General features: G+C 36.0%; 1 protein-coding gene and 1 pseudogene across 1 annotated transcript; one reads left to right on the top strand and one right to left on the bottom strand.

The window, feature by feature from the left end:
• Nucleotides 1-4,066: 4,066 nt before the first annotated feature.
• LOC127507727 (hereditary hemochromatosis protein homolog) lies at nt 4,067-12,482 on the top strand (annotated as a pseudogene).
• Nucleotides 12,483-16,154: 3,672 nt separating this feature from the next.
• LOC127507250 (monocyte chemotactic protein 1B) lies at nt 16,155-17,460 on the bottom strand. Its single transcript, XM_051884227.1, has 3 exons — nt 16,901-17,460; nt 16,619-16,739; nt 16,155-16,523 (listed from the first exon to the last, which is right to left on the bottom strand). The coding sequence occupies exons 1-3, from the start codon at nt 16,962-16,964 to the stop codon at nt 16,394-16,396; spliced, it is 315 nt and encodes a 104-aa protein (XP_051740187.1). The 5' UTR covers nt 16,965-17,460; the 3' UTR covers nt 16,155-16,393.
• Between the last annotated feature and the right edge of the window lie 961 nt (nt 17,461-18,421).

The following is an 18,421-nucleotide window of genomic DNA, read 5'->3' as shown; positions in this document are numbered from 1 at the left end:
AGTGACGCAGCCTTTTCTAAGTAGTATGACACTGTCTTTGAACCCTCTTCCTCTTTTCTTGAAGGTGTTATATGTGCTAGAAATGCATATGAGCGAATACAATGCAGTGCATTTCACGTAAATACCCTCATTCAATTCAAATGACCTCCTACAGATTCCTTAAAATGATGCCGCTATTGCGCTTCTGAGCTATACGGCATATAAATAAAATATTCTTTTATTTTTTAGCAGCTTGGATTTATTGGTGAGAAATATAATTCATTTACAGCTACAGTATAACTCTGTATCTTATCCAATAGTACAATGTGTTTCTCACAATAGAAGAGAGATAGTGAAGATAAACAATACATTTTCCTCTCCGAATAGTACCTGATTTAGGAGTTCCTCATTTGCATTAGTTCACCTTCATTATGGTTTTCTGATGACATATACATCTGACCTTTTCTTATCAGACCAAAACACCAGTTTAGAAAGATGTAAGTTTCCTGCATATATATTCTTTGCTCTTATTTTGTTCTTCACTTCTGCTTCTTCTCTTCTGCCTCTCTTTTTATTCTGCAAATACTTATTTTGGGTTCATCTTCCTCTAAACTCTGATCTTCACAACCCAGATAGCAACCAGTGATCGAAATAATGTTAAATCAATGTTAATGTGTCAACGTTAACTGCATTGAATCAATATCACTTTTTCACCTGCAATTAATGTTGAAAAAATGTTGAAATTTCAACAAAAAATCAATGGTAATGGCATTGAATCAATGTTACTATGTGATGTTGGTTCAACACCATGCTTACACTCTCAGAAAATGAAACACAACTACAACTTACTTAAAGCCACACAGCCTGAAATCAACTGAAAGTAAAAGAAGACAATAAATATTTCAAGATCTCAGCAGAAGTTCTTTTTGAGAATTAACAGAGGTTTAGATGTTGATGTTTTATTGAAAATGTTTGGTCACCATTTTGGTGGTCAGTGTTTCCTTTAGTTGGGCAGTTTGACGCTTGGCTTTTCATGGTCTGTGTTTACCAAAACACCTAATTTGTTGCAAAAAAAAAAAAAGAAACAGAAACAAAATGAATGAGTGATATAGTTTTCTGCCTCATAAAACAGAGTAGCTTATTAATAATACAATATTATTACAATAATACTTTCCACAGATCACATTATGAATTTTGTTTTAAAAAACATTATGGGAGAAAAAAAATATCTTGACACACACAGACATCAAGAATCAGCATATGAATCTCAACAATGGTGACATCCTTCATGCTGGGAGCCACCATAGTATACAACTCATGACTCCCAGCATGCATTGCGGCATGAAGCATGTCACCATTATTGAGATTTATATGCTGATTCTTGATGTCTGTGTGTCTAAAACTCTTAAAAAAAATTTGCACTTTAAAAGTCAAGATTCAGAATGGCTGATCTGTAGCAAGAAAGTATTGTTGGTGAATTTAACCTATTAAAAGCAAATAAATACTTTTGGTTAGGAGTACAAATAGTAAATGATTTTGCTTTATGATGATGAAAACTATATCACCTGATTGTCATTGATTCTGGTTTCTTTGCAACAAATTATGTGTTTTGGTTAACACTGTTATAAAAACCAAAAAAAAAGCCTCACCCAGTCAAACTGCCCAACTAAAGGAAACACTGACCACCAAAATGGTGACCAAACATTTTCAATAAAACATCAACATCTAAACCTCTGTTAATTCTCAAAAAGAACTTCTACTGAGATCTTGAGAGATTTATTGTCTTCTTTTATCTTCAGTTGATTTCAGGCTGTGTGGCTTTAAGTCAGTTGTAGTTGTGTTTCATTTTCTGAGAGTGCAAGCATGACGTTGAACCAACTTCACATAGTAACATTGATTCCATGCCATTACCATTGATTTTTTGTTGAAATTTCAACATGTTTTCAACATTAATTGCGGGTGCAAAAGTGATGTTGATTCAAAGTGGTTAACGTTGACAAATTAACATTGATTTAACATTGTTTCGATCATTGGTTGCTATCTGGGAATCTTCATCTATTATATACAGTACTTTGGATTTTATTATGAACTATTGAATAAGATAGATCTTATTTTTGTTTAAACCTATTTGCTATTACAATTTTCATATTTACTTAATTCATCTCATTTTAGACCTACATGCAATTTTCATTTTTCTGATTAGCTAATAAGTATGGTTATACCACACTCATTACCGGCTATTGTTTTTACCTACTCACATCAAATTCAAAATATATTTTTATGGACATATGGATATTATTTGGCACCGTGATGAACATCGCAATGGTGGGTTTGTCTACAGTACCGTCATGTTCTTCGCGGAGTTAATTCATCATACTGTACCTTAAACATTTTTATTTATTGTTATAAGGAGTATTAAAATAGGCATTAACATTGTAGTATTGGAGTGACCACCAGACTCTCTCTCTCACACACAATCCATCCCTTTATATAGACTACCTAAAATGGTGCCTTTGGAAGGGCACTGAAGTGTTTAATCATTATCATTATTAATCATATTAATTATTATCAATGATGATCTGAGCCACATGTGGTGTGTGAATGGGCGGACCGCTCCTGTTTGCCAGATCTGAGCCATAAGCAGGCCACAGCAATGCCACAGCCAAGAGCAAAAAAAACTGGACCTTATCTGAGCAGTAAAATCTTTATATATTATTTATAAACTCATCTCAGCATTAACAAGCCTGTTAACAAGCAGAATCACTGAAGGAAAGAGAACAGAAAAAAAAAGAGTCAAACAGAAACACAAGAACAAGAACTGACTTCAGCCACAGCCTTAAATGAAATCAACTGAAGATAAAAGAAGACATTAAATCTCTTCAGATCTCAGCAAAGGAGGATTAAACAACTCCACAAACAGCATTACAGCTTCACATATTACTAACCAGATTGACTTTATTCCTATCATTCATTAACAGAAGTTTAATGCTAATGTTTGTTTCATTTGAAGTCACCATAATGGTGATTGGTGTTTCCATTAGTTGGGCTCTTAACTCTTATAATATGCTTTTTTTCTCTTTGTCAAACAAAATCAGATGATGATTTAATGATCATTGTAGTGATGGGAAAAATAAAGCTTTGAACCAGGTTGCTTCGCAAAATGATTCATTGTTTCAAAGTGTTCAAAACACCACACGCTAGTGACCCCTGCTGGTCAAAACAGTGTAAATGCAACAAAAACTCATGCCAAACATGCATAAAAACAGCTTTTACAAATCCATTGAAAACATTTTACTGAAAGTATAATCTATCAAATGCAAATAACTAATCATAAATATTAAGTGTCTGTATAATATGTATTTAGGTTTAGAAGCTTCATGAACCAGTGCTTTATCCATCACTAGATCATTGTGAAATAGCCCGAATCACTGATGTGATTTGAAAATAAAAGTGTTTTCCTATTAATACCTTTAAATTATGAACCCTGTTTTACTGCAACATGAGATCACACTGTATTAAAAATCAGGTAGAAGACTGAAAACAAAAACCATGAGTGGAGAAGTGGAGAGGTGAATTAAAATGACTTAATTTCGACTTATTTCTTCTGAAAACAATACAATAATTTTTACTTGTCTAGAAAATGCTTCTTGACTTAAGAATTTTTAGATATTTGGACTGGAAACAAGACAAAAAAATCTAAGTAACAAAGGCATTTTTTTTTGCAGTGTGTTTCTTGTTTCTGTCCCAAACAGAAACAAAATTATTTTTCTTACCCCATTTTTCTTGTCATTTTACTTAGCTAGTAAAAGCATCTAATGGTCTAATCTTACACAGTGGTTTTTTTTTTTTTTTTTTTTTTTTTTGATCATGGATGTAATGCAGTTAATTTCAACTATTAATTCAACTTAATAATAGTCTGTTATACAGTGTATAGCGGCATGAAGCATGTCACCATTGTTGAGATTTATATTTCTATGTAAGAGGGTCTGGTTGAAAAAACACTTGCACAGCCTTGCAGCGTTCAACCTGAAGCTTTTACCTGCACACCCACTGAAGCTAAGCAGGGTTGAGCCCAGTCTATATCTGGATGAGAGATCTCCTGGTAGACTGGGTAGCTGTGGGAAGTGGTGTTAGAAAGGCCAGTGAGTCTGATCAACCTGTGGCCTGAGTGGGTCCTAACGCCCCAGTACAGTCGCAATAAGCTGTACTGCATAAAGGGTGTCACCCTGGTGTAAAATAGTCCACACAACACCTCACATACTGGCCAATGCCCCAGTACAGTCGCCATAAACTGTACTGAATAAAGGGTTAAAATAAACCCCAGAAAATAAGGGGTGTAACCCTGGGGCAAAAATAATCCCTACATTACATCACATACCATGCAGGTAGTTAGTTAGTTTCACATCACAAATGAAATAATACTTTATTTCGTTCTTACAACTTACATGGAAGCACTTTTTTTCAATGCTATTTTTAATGTTTTTGAAAGAAGTCTCATATGCTCATTAAGCCTGCATTTATTTGATCAAAAATACAGAAAAACAGTAATATTGTGAAATATTATTACAACTAAAAATAATCCTTTTCTATTTTAATATACTTTAAAATATTATTTATTTCTGTGATACAAAGTTGAATTTTAATCAGCCATTACTCCAAACTTCAGTGTCACACGATCCTTCAGAAATCATTCTAATATGCTGATTTATTATCAGTGTTGGAAACAGTTGTAATCAATTTAACACGTCCTTACTGAATAAAATGATTAATTTTGCTTTCAAAAAAGAATGAAAAAAATGACTGACCCCAAACTTTTAAACTTTGTATATTGTTACTATTGTTGCTATTGTCTCTATTTTAGGAAGCTTATAAACTGTTACAAAATATTTCTAACCACAGAAAGATTTCAAAACACCATGTTTTAAATGTATCTTTGTAACCTGTGCAGTCTGAACTGCTCCAAGCGGTCACTGGCATGGGAGGCAGCCTCACTAACAAGAACACCAAAGACCGTAGTCTCTAGTGCAAGTTTACCTTTACCAGTTCCCACTAGTCGGTCTCAGTTACAAATCCACCAACTAACTCTACAGTTTGATGAATTTATTAGACAAAACGGCACATTGAGCATTATGATTGGTCAGATCGCCTGTCAATTCAACTCCCAGCAAAGGGTGAATTGTTGATAGCACTTCCACATGTTGGATTTTTTTTGTTAAATACATTACACTTGTGATGGGAGAAACAAAGCTTTTCAAAGCTTTGAAACAATTTAACCAATTGCTTTGCAAAATGATTCACTGCTTCGAAAACAGAAAAAAAAACAGAAAAAAAAACAACTGTCATTAAAATCTCGTCATTGAAATCTTGTAACCCAACAAAACCAACCGTCGCTGAGATCTCGTAACACAGCAAAACCAACCGTCATTGAGAGCTCATGATCAAATAAAAATTTCGTAACCGAATGAAACCGACCGTCATTGAGATCTCGTAACCGAATAACACGACCTCTACGAAATCTCGTAAAGGAACAAAACCGACCGTCATTAAAATTTCGTAACCCAGCAAAACAGACCGTCATTGAGATCTCATAATGGAAAAGAACCAACTGTCATTAAAATCTGGTAAAAGGACAAAAAATACTGTATTGCAATCTTGTAACCGACCGTTACCCGCAATACTGACAGTCATTGAGATCTTGTAACCGAATAAATCCAACTGATATTGAGATCTCGTGACCCAGCAAAACCGACCTTCATTGAATCTCGCAATAGAAAAAAAACAACTGTCATTAAAATCTCGTAAAAAGACAAAACATACTCTATTGAGATCTTGTAACCGACCGTTACCCGCAATACTGACAGTCGTTGAGATCTCGTGACCGAATAAAACTGACCGTCATTGAGATCTTGTAACCGAATAAAACCAACCGTCATTGAAATCTCATAATGGAAGAAAAAAACAACTGTCATTAAAATCTGGTAAAAGGACAAAACATAATGAATTGAGATCTCGTAACCAACCGTTACCCGCAATACTGACTGTCTTTGAGATCTCGTAACCGAATAAACAGACCGATATTGAGATCTCGTAACCCAGCAAAACCAACCGTCATTGAGATCTCATAACCAAATAAAACCAACCATCACTGAGATCTCGTAACCCAGCAAAACAGACCGTCACTGAGATCTCGTAACCCAGTAAAACCAACTGTCATTGAGATCTCGTAACTCAATAAAACCGACCGTCATTGAGATCTCATAACCAAATAGAACTGACCGTCATTGAAATTTCGTAATGGAAAAGAACCAACTGTCATTAAAATCTGGTAAAAGAACAAAAAAAACTGTATTGCGATCTCGTAACCGACCGTTACCCGCAATACTGACAGTCATTGAGATCTTGTAACCGAGCAAAACCGACCAATATTGAGATCTCGTAACCGAGCAAAACCAACCGTCACTGAGATCTCGTGACCAAATAAAACTGACCGTCAATGAGATCTTATAACCCAGTAAAACCGACCGTCATTAAGATCTTGTAACCAAATAAAACCGACCGTCATTGAAATCTCATAATAGAAAAAACCCCAACTGTCATTAAAATCTCATAAAAGGACAAAACATATTGTATAGAGATCTCGTAACCAACCGATACCCGCAATACTGATAGTCATTGAGACCTCATAACCCAACAAAACCAACTGTCACTGAGAACCTGTAACCGAACAAAACTGACCATCATTGAAATCTCATAACCCAGCAAAACCAACCGTCACTGAGATCTCGTAACATAGAAAAACCAACCGTCATTGAGATCTCATAACCAAATAAAACCGACCGTCATTGAGATCTTGTAACCAAATAAAACCGACCGTCATTGAGATCTTGAAACAAAATAAAACGTAATGTAAAAAAAACAACTGTCATTAAAATCTCGTAAAAGGACAAAACATACTGTATTGAGATCTCGTAACCGACCGTTACCCATAATACTGACAGTCATTGAGATCTCGTAACCAAATAAAACAGACCGATATTGAGATCTCGTGACCCAGCAAAACCAAACATCATTGAGATCTCATGACCAAATAAAACCAACCGTCATTGATATCTCGTAACCGAATAAAACCAACTGTCATTGAGCTCTTGTAACCCAATGAAACCAACTGTCATTGAGATCTCGTAACCCAATAAAACTGACCGTCATTGAGATCTTGTAACCCAGCAAAACAGACCATCACTGAGATCTTGTAACCCAGTAAAACCAACTGTCATTGAGATCTCGTAACCCAATAAAACTGACCGTCTTTGAGATCTTGTAACCGAATAAAACCGACCGTCATTGAAATCTCGTAATGGAAAAGAACCAACTGTCATTAAAATCTGGTAAAAGGACAAAAAATACTGTATTGCGATCTCGTAACCGACCGTTACCCGCAATGCTGACAGTCATTAAGATCTCGTAACACAGCAAAACCAACCGTCATTGAGATCTTGTGACCAAATAAAACAGACCATCAATGAGATCTCATAACCCAGTAAAACCAACCGTCATTGAGATTTTGTAACAGAATAAAACCGACGGTCGTTGAAATCTCGTAATAGAAAAAAACCCAACTGTCATTAAAATCTCGTAAAAGGACAGAACTTACTGTATTGAGATCTTGTAACCAACCGTTACCCGCAATGCCGACAGTCATTGAGACCTCATAACCCAACAAAACCAAGTGTCACTGAGATCCTGTAACCGAACAAAACTGACCATCATTGAAATCTCGTAACCCAGCAAAACCAACCGTCACTGAGATCTCATGACCAAATAATGAATAACACGACCCCTATGAAACCGCGTAAAGGAGCAAAACCAACCGTCATTAAAATCTCATAACTCAGCAAAACAGACCATCACTGAGATCTTGTAATTTAATAAAACCGACCATCATTGAGATCTCGTAATGGAAAAGAACTAACTGTCATTAAAATCTGGTAAAGAGATAAAAAATACTGTATTGCGATCTCATAACCGACCGTTACCCGCAATACTGACAGTCATTGAGATCTTGTAACCGAATAAAACCGACTGATATTGAGATCTCGTAACCCAGCAAAACCAACTGTCATTGAGATCTCTGACCAAATAAAACCGACCATCAATGAGATCTCGTAACCCAGTAAAACCGACCGTCATTGAGATCTTGTAACCAAATAAAACTGACCGTCATTGAAATCTCGTAATGTAAAAAAAACAACTGTCATTAAAATCTCGAAAAGGACAAAACATACTGTATTGAGATCTCGTAACCGACCGTTACCCATAATACTGACAGTCATTGAGATCATCGTAACCAAATAAAACAGACCGATATTGAGATCTCGTGACCCAGCAAAACCAACTGTCATTGAGATCTCATGACCAAATAAAACCGTCCATCATTGAGATCTTGTAACTGAATAAAACCGACCATTATTGAGATCTCATAACCCAGCAAAACCAACCGTCATTGAGATCTCATGACCAAATAAAACCGTCCATCATTGAGATCTTGTAACTGAATAAAACCGACCGTTATTGAGATCTCATAACCCAGCAAAACCAACCATCACTGAGACATCGTAACCGATTTAAACCGACCATCATTGAGCTCTCGTAACCCAAGAAAACCAACCGTCATTGAGATCTCATAACCAAATAAAACCGACTATCACTGAGATCTCATAACCCAGCAAAACAGACCGCCACTGAGATCTCGTAACCCAGTAAAACCAACTGTCATTGAGATCTCGTAACCCAATAAAACTGACCGTCATTGAAATCTCGTAATGGAAAAGAACCAACTGTCATTAAAATCTGGTAAAAGGACAAAAAATACTGTATTGCGATCTCGTAACCGACTGTTACCCGCAATACTGACAGTCATTGAGATCTTGTAACCGAATAAAACTGACCGATATTGAGATCTCATAACTGAGCAAAACCAACCATCATTGAGATTTTGTAACAGAATAAAACCGACCGTCATTGAAATCTCGTAATAGAAAAAAACCCAACTGGCATTAAAATCTTGTAAAAGGACAAAACATACTGTATAGAGATCTCATAACCAACCGTTACCCGCAATACTGACAGTCATTGAGACCTCATAACCCAACAAAAAAAGTGTCACTAAGATCCTGTAACCAAACAAAACTGACCATCATTGAAATCTCGTAACCCAGCAAAACCAACCATCACTGAGATCTCGTAACGTAGAAAAACCAACCGTCATTGAGATCTTGTAACCGAATAACACGACTTCTACGAAACCTCGTAAAGGAACAAAACCGTCCGTCATTAAAATCCCGTAACCCAGCAAAACCGACTGATATTGAGATCTCGTGACCAAATAAAACCGACTGTCAATGAGATCTCGTAACCCAGTAAAACCGACCATCATTGAGATCTTGTAACATAATAAAACCGACCATCATTGAAATCTCATAATAGAAAAAAAACAACTGTCATTAAAATCTCGTAAAAGGACAAAACATACTGTATAGAGATCTCGTAACCAACCGTTACCCGCAATACTGACAGTCACTGAGACCTCGTAACACAGCAAAACCAACCGTCATTGAGATCTCATGACCAAATAAAACCAACCGTCATTGAGATCTCATAACTGTGCAAAACCGACAGTCACTGAGATCTCGTAAATGAATGAAACTGTCTGTCATTGAGATTCCGTAACTGAGTAACATGATCTCTACGAAATCTTGTAATGGAACAAAACTGACCGTCATTGAAATCACGTAACCCAGCAAAACAGACCGTCACTGAGATGTCGTAAACCAATAAAACCGACCAATAAAAACATTAAGATCTTGTAACCAAATAAATCCGACTGTCATTGAGATCTTGTAATGGAAAAGAACCAACTGTCATTAAAATCTGGTAAAAGGACAAAACATACCGTATTGAGATCTCGTAACCAACTGTTACCCATAATACTGACAGTCATTGAGATCTCGTAACCGAATAAAACCGACCGTCATTGAGATCTTGTAACCAAATCTCACTTCCGTCAATGAAATCTCATAATAGAAAAAAACCAACTGTCATTAAAATCTCGTAAAAGGACAAAACATACTGTATTGAGATCTCAGAACCCAGCAAAACCGACATTCATTGAGATCTTGTAACCGAGTTAAACTGACCGTCATTGAGACCTCGTAACCCAACAAAACCAACCATCACTGAGATCTCACAACAAATAAAACTGACCATCACTGAGATCTCATATCCCAACAAAACCAACCATCACTGAGACATCGTAACCAAATTAAACTGACTGTCACTGAGATCTCATAACACAAAAAAAACAACAACCGTCATTGAGATCTCATGACCAAATGAAACCAACCGTCATTGAGATCTCATAACACAGCAAAACCAACAGTTATTGAAACCTTGTAACCGAATTAAACTGATTGTTGTTGAGACCTCGTAACCCAGCGAAAACAACCGTCATAGAGATCTTGTAACCGAATAAAACTGAGCAAAACCGATCATTATTGAGATGTGCTAAAAGAATACGTCTGAGATTTAAATAAAATTGCGATTGCTACCATTTGTACATTGCTATGCTTCAAAAGTGAAACAGTATGTAACTTTTAAAAAAACCTGACGTAACTTTTATGTTAACTGAGTTGGTTCCAAGAAGAACTTATTTAACTTGTTCCAAACCTTGTTACCTAATACATACTGAAAATGTCTGTAGAGAAAGACATGAAATTATTAGTTTTCTTCTGTGTCTTGTCATTTCCAACAGCTGTTTTTACAGGTAGGATTTCATAGGATTTGCCTTAAAAGCAGGTGAATTCAGGTGTTGTGTAATTTAATTTGTACACATATTTATTTTAAACATTTACAAAATGTTATTATTGGTTCAGCTTTGTGTAGGATCTCAATATACTGACTGTTTCTCAGATTCCTCTGTACAGTATGAATACAAATGAAAATGTCTTTGTGTGTTACCTTCTCTCACAGGTTCTCACTCCTTTCAGTTTCTCGTAACTTACATTAAAGTAGAGACACCATTTCCTACACTTAGTGTCCTATATATGTTGGATGACATTATAGTTGGATATTATGATTCAAAGACGAACAGCTACGTTCCAAGAGGAAATACTACAAATGAAGATGAGGAGGTTGATTTTATAAATGATAGTATAATTAAATATTTGCATCCTTTTATTTCAGGAAAACTAACAGGAACATTTTATAACAAAACAGAAGGTAAGTTTATTTGGAAAGAAAATACAACTGAAATAAAAAAAAAGTCAGATCTAAACTTTTAAAGCACTGATCTTGGGAGTCATGAAGTCAGCAAGACATGAAACAAGATGCTGGAGTCTGTTTTGACATCTGATATTCTTCTCGATCTGTGTGAAGTGTTGGACAATGACAAACCTGGGCAAATGACCACTAAGTATGCTTTTGACGGCTCCACTACAGAAGAACTGTTTTATTGATGACATATTAACATATCAAGGCATAGAAAAACCATCAACACTACTTATGGAGATATTCAAATGGCGCCATGTAAATATTTGTTACCCACGCTGCACAACGAATCTCAGGAGTTACCTTAAAAAGAGAGGAACTCAAGGGAAGAGGAGAGGTACTTTTCCACTGTTTTCTCTCCTGCCTTTATATGCACTGTCAGAAAAACAATTACATTTTATCTAGTATGTGTGATTTTTGAGTCAGAGATATAAGGAAAGGCATACAAAAAGATCATGACAAAATAGAGTCTGAAAATGAGCTTAAAAATTAAATCTCACTTGTTTCTTCTTCAATGAGTGAACATGTGTTTAACCTTCACAAGATGTTAATCAAGGTCAGGAGTTAAAACTAAATATTACATGTACAAATTTGATGTTGTAATTTTGTAGAAATGTTGTAGAAAGAGTGCTGCAGGAAATTATTTCTTAATTGTCATAATTTTAGCTATCCTGTAGAAAGCTAGTGTTAAATTGTATCATATGATATAAATGACTGTATTCCCATATTCATGATTCTTTTTTTTCCACAGTGAAACCGTGAGTCAGACTCATTCAGAAAGCAAACTCAGATTCTGGAGGGTTTCGTGTGAGTTGTTTGGCAACAGGATTTTACCCTCGACACATTAACCTGACCCTGTTCAGAGATGGACAGCCTGTATCTGATCATGTGTTCACTGGAGGAGATCTGCTGCCCAATGGTGACGGGACGTACCAGATGAGGAAGAGTCTGGAGATCAGTGCAGACAAACACAAATACACCTGCTCTGCCACACACCTCAGTCTGGACAACAAACTGGACGTCACTTTGGGTAATGAGGTGTAAAACAAAACACATTGAAAATACATTTTTAACCTGTTTGTGACTTTTTCAACATTTTTGATTTTTCAGAATTTTATCCTGGTGTACCATTTAAATCAATGATTCTCCCAGTGCTGCTTCTAGTGAGTATTTGGTTTTAAATTTTATTTATCTTATAAAATGCTCACTAATTCTGCTAACTAATTAAAATTTAAATGAAAATTATTTTGTTTTCAGCATCTGAAGACAGTTATGAAACAACATCAACACATAAAACACAACAGGAGGCCCGACAGATGAGTGAAACATCTCTGAACTAGTAAATGAATGATCTATCAGGAAGACTTCTAATATAAAAACAATGGGATTGTTTGGGCCAATGTACTTTATTGCAAATATTAATGTTAGTGAGTCTAAATATTTATATTCTTTAAAATCTTATGTTGTCTGACTTGTTTTTGATATGTATCTTTATATATGTCTTTGAAGATTTGTAATTGTACATGCTTTATATGTGATTATTATCATTATTCTGTATATATTAGTTTCAATAACATGCCCGTATGCCTAACAGTTGGTACAAGATACTGGCAACCATTTGCAGAGTGTTTCTTATATAACAGGGAGGGCAGTTGTGCTGCATATGGGGTCAAATATGACAATCATATAAAAGGCTTTAAAAGTTTTTATCAACAACAACAACAACGACAAACAAATTAAATAGAAAAAATATGCTAATACCCCAGCCAGTACAGCTATGTGGGGCCCAGATGGGTGTCACCTGGGCTGTCTAACTGGGGTCCAGCCGGTTTTGTTCACAGTTTCCATGTAGGCCCCACATGGGTTAGCCCAGATGAAATGAACACTGCTCAGTGTGCACACTACAGGCTGTTAAATGTAACACAGAAACATGCTGGAGTTAATGAGATAATTAGGTGATAACGAGAATCAGAATCACTGAAGGACACAAGAACAACAAGAACTATGACTTCAGCGACAGCCTTAGATGAAATCAACTGAAGATAAAAGACATTAAATATCTCAAGATCTGATTAAACATCTCCACAAACAGCATTACCAGCTTCACTTATTACTAACCAGATTGAATTTATTTCTGACATACATCTACAAAAGTTGTTATTGAGAATTAACAGAGGTTTAGATGTTGATGATTTGTTGAAAATAAGTTTGGTTTGATGTCACCATGATCGAGGTCAGTGCTTACTTCAGTTAGGCAGCTTGACTTGACCTTTTTTGGTGTTTTTTTTGGCTGTTCTAGCTGTTTGTTATGGCAAGAAAGGTGAAAAAAAATTCACTGTTGTAGTGACTGAGCTTTATATGTTGTTAACTTTGAGCAGGATCTTTTTTTTAGAATAACATTAAACACTTTAAAACACCTGCAAGATTTATTCACACACAGACATCAAGAATCAGCGTATGAATCTCAACAATGGTGACAGGCCTCATACAAAACTCATCCATGGCACCCAGAATGCATTGCGGCATGAAGCATGTCACCATTGTTGAGATTCATACGCTGATTCTTGATGTCTTTGTGTAAGTAAGTCTTGCAGGAGGTTTGAAGTGTTTAGTGAACAATGTGTTTTTCAAATTTTCTGATGAAAATGGTCTTATTGTTGTAATTCTAGAAGAGACCCACATTTTGCTCATAAAAAGCTCAATCATTAGATCAGTGAATTAAACCACTAAAGGATGATTATGTTCTAATCATCTAGCTGCTGACCACATTGTCTCTTGTTTTTCTGCCATAACAAACACCTACCAACCAGGGAAATGCTAGTCAAGAGTAAAACTGCCTAACTGAAGTAAGCACTGACCTCGATCATGGTGACATCAAACCAAACTTATTTTCAACAAATCATCAACATCTAAACCTCTGTTAATTCTCAATAACAACTTTTGTAGATGTATGTCAGAAATAAATTCAATCTGGTTAGTAATAAGTGAAGCTGGTAATGCTGTTTGTGGAGATGTTTAATCAGATCTTGAGATATTTAATGTCTTTTATCTTCAGTTGATTTCATCTAAGGCTGTGGCTGAAGTCATAGTTCTTGTTGTTCCTCTGTCCTTCAGTGATTCTGATTCTCGTTATCACCTAATTATCTCATTAACTCCAGCATGTTTCTGTGTTACATTTAACAGCCTGTAGTGTGCACACTGAGCAGTGTTCATTTCATCTGGGCTAACCCATGTGGGGCCTACATGGAAACTGTGGACAAAACCGGCTGGGCCCCAGTTAGACAGCCCAGGTGACACCCATCTGGGCCCCACATAGCTGTACTGGCTGGGACGGTTTGAGGAATGGTGTTAAATGTTCAGTACCCATGAAAAACTGTTCCAATCCCAGATAGCATAATTTGTCTGGCCCACCTTAGGGCCTCATCCTTGCTTCAGTTCTGGCTGGGTCCCTGGCCCAAAACTAGCCCACACACTGAAAATGGACACAAAAAGTATCCTCCGGCCCAGATGTGGCCCACACCCTGTAAAATGACTCTTATTTATTAATATTGCCCAGTTCTGGGTGGCACACTGAAAACTTATATTGTTTAATGTGGCCCAGGTCTGGCCCAGCCACTGTAAGACAGATCTGGCTGAGAGATGTCATGGTCCTCGGGCCAGATGTGGCCCAGAAACCATTTTAAAAGATGAAGGGTTTTTATTATAAAATTAACAAATACACTTTGATATAAACATGTGTTAACAATGAGCAAATACACTACAATATACATTAAAACCTGGCTCATTTAGGGGGGGGCCAGTCCTCTGGCCAAATGAACAAACACGGTATGGTTATGATTCCAGGCTACATCACAAGTAAGATTGTGGATTGATATCATTCAGAGTATTTCATTCAGCTCCTTCTGCTTGAAGATTGGGATATATCATGCTAACATTTGGTGGGAGGGGAATTGAAGCTGGCCATTGGGTCTGTGCAAAGGACTTGTCTGGTTCTCGTGGTCTTTGCTGAGGATCTGTGGTGATGACTGTTGTGTCGACGAGGTCTTCACAGGCAGTTTGTCTCTAGGGCTCGTCTAGTTGTCATAGTCTCCGCTGATATTCAGGGCTGCATTGTGGTCATCTTAAACTTATTATTACAATAATAATTAATGTATGTGTAAATCAATGAGTTTTGCATACATGTTACCTCTTTTCTTTGCTGCTGGCTCTAGTGCTTTGTATACCTTAAAGGGTTAGTTCACCCAAAAATGAAATTTCTGTCATTAATTACTCACCCTCATGTCGTTCCACACACGTAAGACCGTTGCTCATCTTCGGAACACAAATTAAGATGTTTTTCAACAAAATCTGTTGGTTCAAGTGAAGCCTGCATTGATAGCAAGGTACTTAACACTTGCAGATGCCTGGAAACTTGTTAAAGATGTGTTTAAAACAGTTCATGAAGTGATGAGAATATTTTTGTGTGCCAAAATAACAAAAAAATGGTTTTGTTCAACAATATTTAGTGATGGGTGATTTTAAAACACTGCTTCATGAAGCTTTGCGAATCTTTTGTTTCGAACCAATGGAGCGTGAAAGTCACGTGATTTCAGTAAACAAGGCTTAGTCACGTCATAAGTAAAATTTCAATGGTTCACCCCTGGGGGGGCGTGATTTTAGCATGCTGATTGTAACTGAAAATTACTTTTCTTATCACTGATTCTAACAGGTTCTCCCTTGCAGTTCCTTGTAACTTACATTGAAATACCTAATACATTTAATGATTCTCAAAAAAGCAGCTGACTTCAGAAATAAATATTACATTTATGTATTATTATGAAAGACCACCATCAGAAGACACCTTTTGACATTCACTTTTATTATTAAAAAGTCATTTTAATGTCCACAAAACACTACAATCCAACTTCTCATTTGTATAAATAGAGAAAACGGTTTTAATGCAGCTGGTGTACAATGTAAGATGATTTAAACAAAATAAATATTAATACAATTTATTCTAAAGTAATAAAAAGCATTATAAATAATCTCTGTAAAGAAATAATAGAACAGTAAGTATGAACATTTTTATCCATTTAAATACCAAACAATATATTTAGACTGTAGTGCTCGGCGTCTTTGCTGTAGTTGTTGTTCTGGTTCTCTTGTTCACTTCAGCAATATGGTCTTTCACCCATGGCGTTGTTGGATGTACACAGATTTCCCTTCCAATAACAGTCCGAAACCTGAGGCCAAAACACATCAAAACAACACTTAAGTAAAAGATTTGATCAGATTGAATCATTCAGTTTGGCTCTGGAAATAATGAGAGGACACTTACACAATAGCTTGTGTGGGACAGCTGCTGCTGGTTCTGTAATAAGACACCACTCGTTTCAGAGGAATTTTGCTATCCGAGAACTCGAAACAGCATGTTGGTAGTGCTTCAAGTGCTATAGGACCTGAAAGAATACAATGTGTATTATTACATATGCCACTGAAGAACATTTTTTAAAAGGTTTCACCTTTAAACTTAATAAGCATAAAGTAAATGCATTTACAGAATTGCATTATAATAGCACAAATAACTTTTATTAGTAAATAATGTCAGATCGCTACCCACCACTTGAAGTCAGCTGAATAGAGCAGAAGAGCAGCAGGAGCAGCAGAGACATCAGATTCCTCATTCTTCAGCAGTATCTGCTCACACGCTTCAGCCCTTAGTGATCTATGAGTCTGGTTTGTGTGTACTGAAGTGTGTACTGAACTGAATTGTCTATGTCTCATTATATATTGACGGAGAGAGACGTTCATTGACTAGACATTCACAGAACTCTGTTTCAAAGAAGTGACATTGAATGAGGATCCTTTTTTTTTTTTTTGTCTGTTCCTTGTCTTTCGTCATATTTATTTTTTTCTTATATTTGGCTCTGGGAAAATAATGTTGTTCTTGTAAAGGCAACCTTGTCAGGCATAAAATAATGGGTTTTACATACAGAATATATTGTTTACTAAAGAATTTCTGCAAATAATTTTGTAATGGATAAAATTTGAGATGTCTATATATAAATATATATATACTTTTGTGCAATGGAAATGTTCCATGGATTATTAAAGGTTATTCATGGAAACACAAACGGCATCTATTTTTAAACGTGTGGTCAACTGACATTGTTTTTCAATGGCCGATGCTGACATGATATCCAGAGAGCAGGTCAAAATAATGCTGATTTAATATATACTTAAATTTAATAACAATTCAAATAATGGTTAAATGCAAATTAATTAAACGTCATACACAGAATGAAAAGGAATAATTCACCAAAAATAAAAATTCTGCCATCATTTACTCACTTATGCAATTCCAAACCTGTATGACTTTGGAACACAAAAGATGATATTCTGAATAATGTTCACGTCTTATTTCACATCTTACAAGTTACGAAGAAAGTGTAAACTGGCGTCGCGTCAGTTACACTTTTTCCATAAGTTGAATAGGGAAGGCGTAGGACGTAGCGTAAGCTTTTTGAACTGCAAGAGTTTTACACTTTCTTTGTAACTTGAATACGGAAGGCGGTCTGGTGGAAGCTAGATATTTTACTTCATAACTTGTTAAATATGGATTTTTTTTTACACAAATGCATCATTTCGCTTCAGAAGGCCTTTATTAACCCCCCGGAGCCGTGCGAAATACGTTTATGATGGATGGATGTGGATGGAGACACTTTCTTCAGCTTATACTCGTTTGGTAACGCTTACTGCCATTATAAAGCTCGGATGTGTCAGGATATTTATTAATATTTCTCCGATTGTGTTCATCAGAAAGAAGAAAGTCACCTAGGATGGATTGAGGGTGAGTAAAGCTTGGGGTTATTTTCATTTGAAAGTGAACTAATCCTGTAAGGTACCATCTTAACATAATGGCTTTGTTTATGCATCTAAGTCCATATAAAAAAGCAGCATAAAGCATCATAAAACCTGTGTGCATATTTCAAAACATCTGAAGAAATGGTTGCTTTGTGTGAGGAACAGAACGAAAGTCATTATTCATTAGAAATCTTGCCTTACTTTATTATAGTCATGGTCACCATTGTCTTACATTTTAAGAAAAGGGCATCTTAAACATTCTGCAATTAATTTTACT

Source organism: Ctenopharyngodon idella, chromosome 24, assembly GCF_019924925.1.
Source record: "Ctenopharyngodon idella isolate HZGC_01 chromosome 24, HZGC01, whole genome shotgun sequence".
In the NCBI taxonomy this organism is placed as follows: domain Eukaryota; kingdom Metazoa; phylum Chordata; class Actinopteri; order Cypriniformes; family Xenocyprididae; genus Ctenopharyngodon; species Ctenopharyngodon idella.
This window is presented reverse-complemented; position numbering and strand designations above follow the sequence as displayed.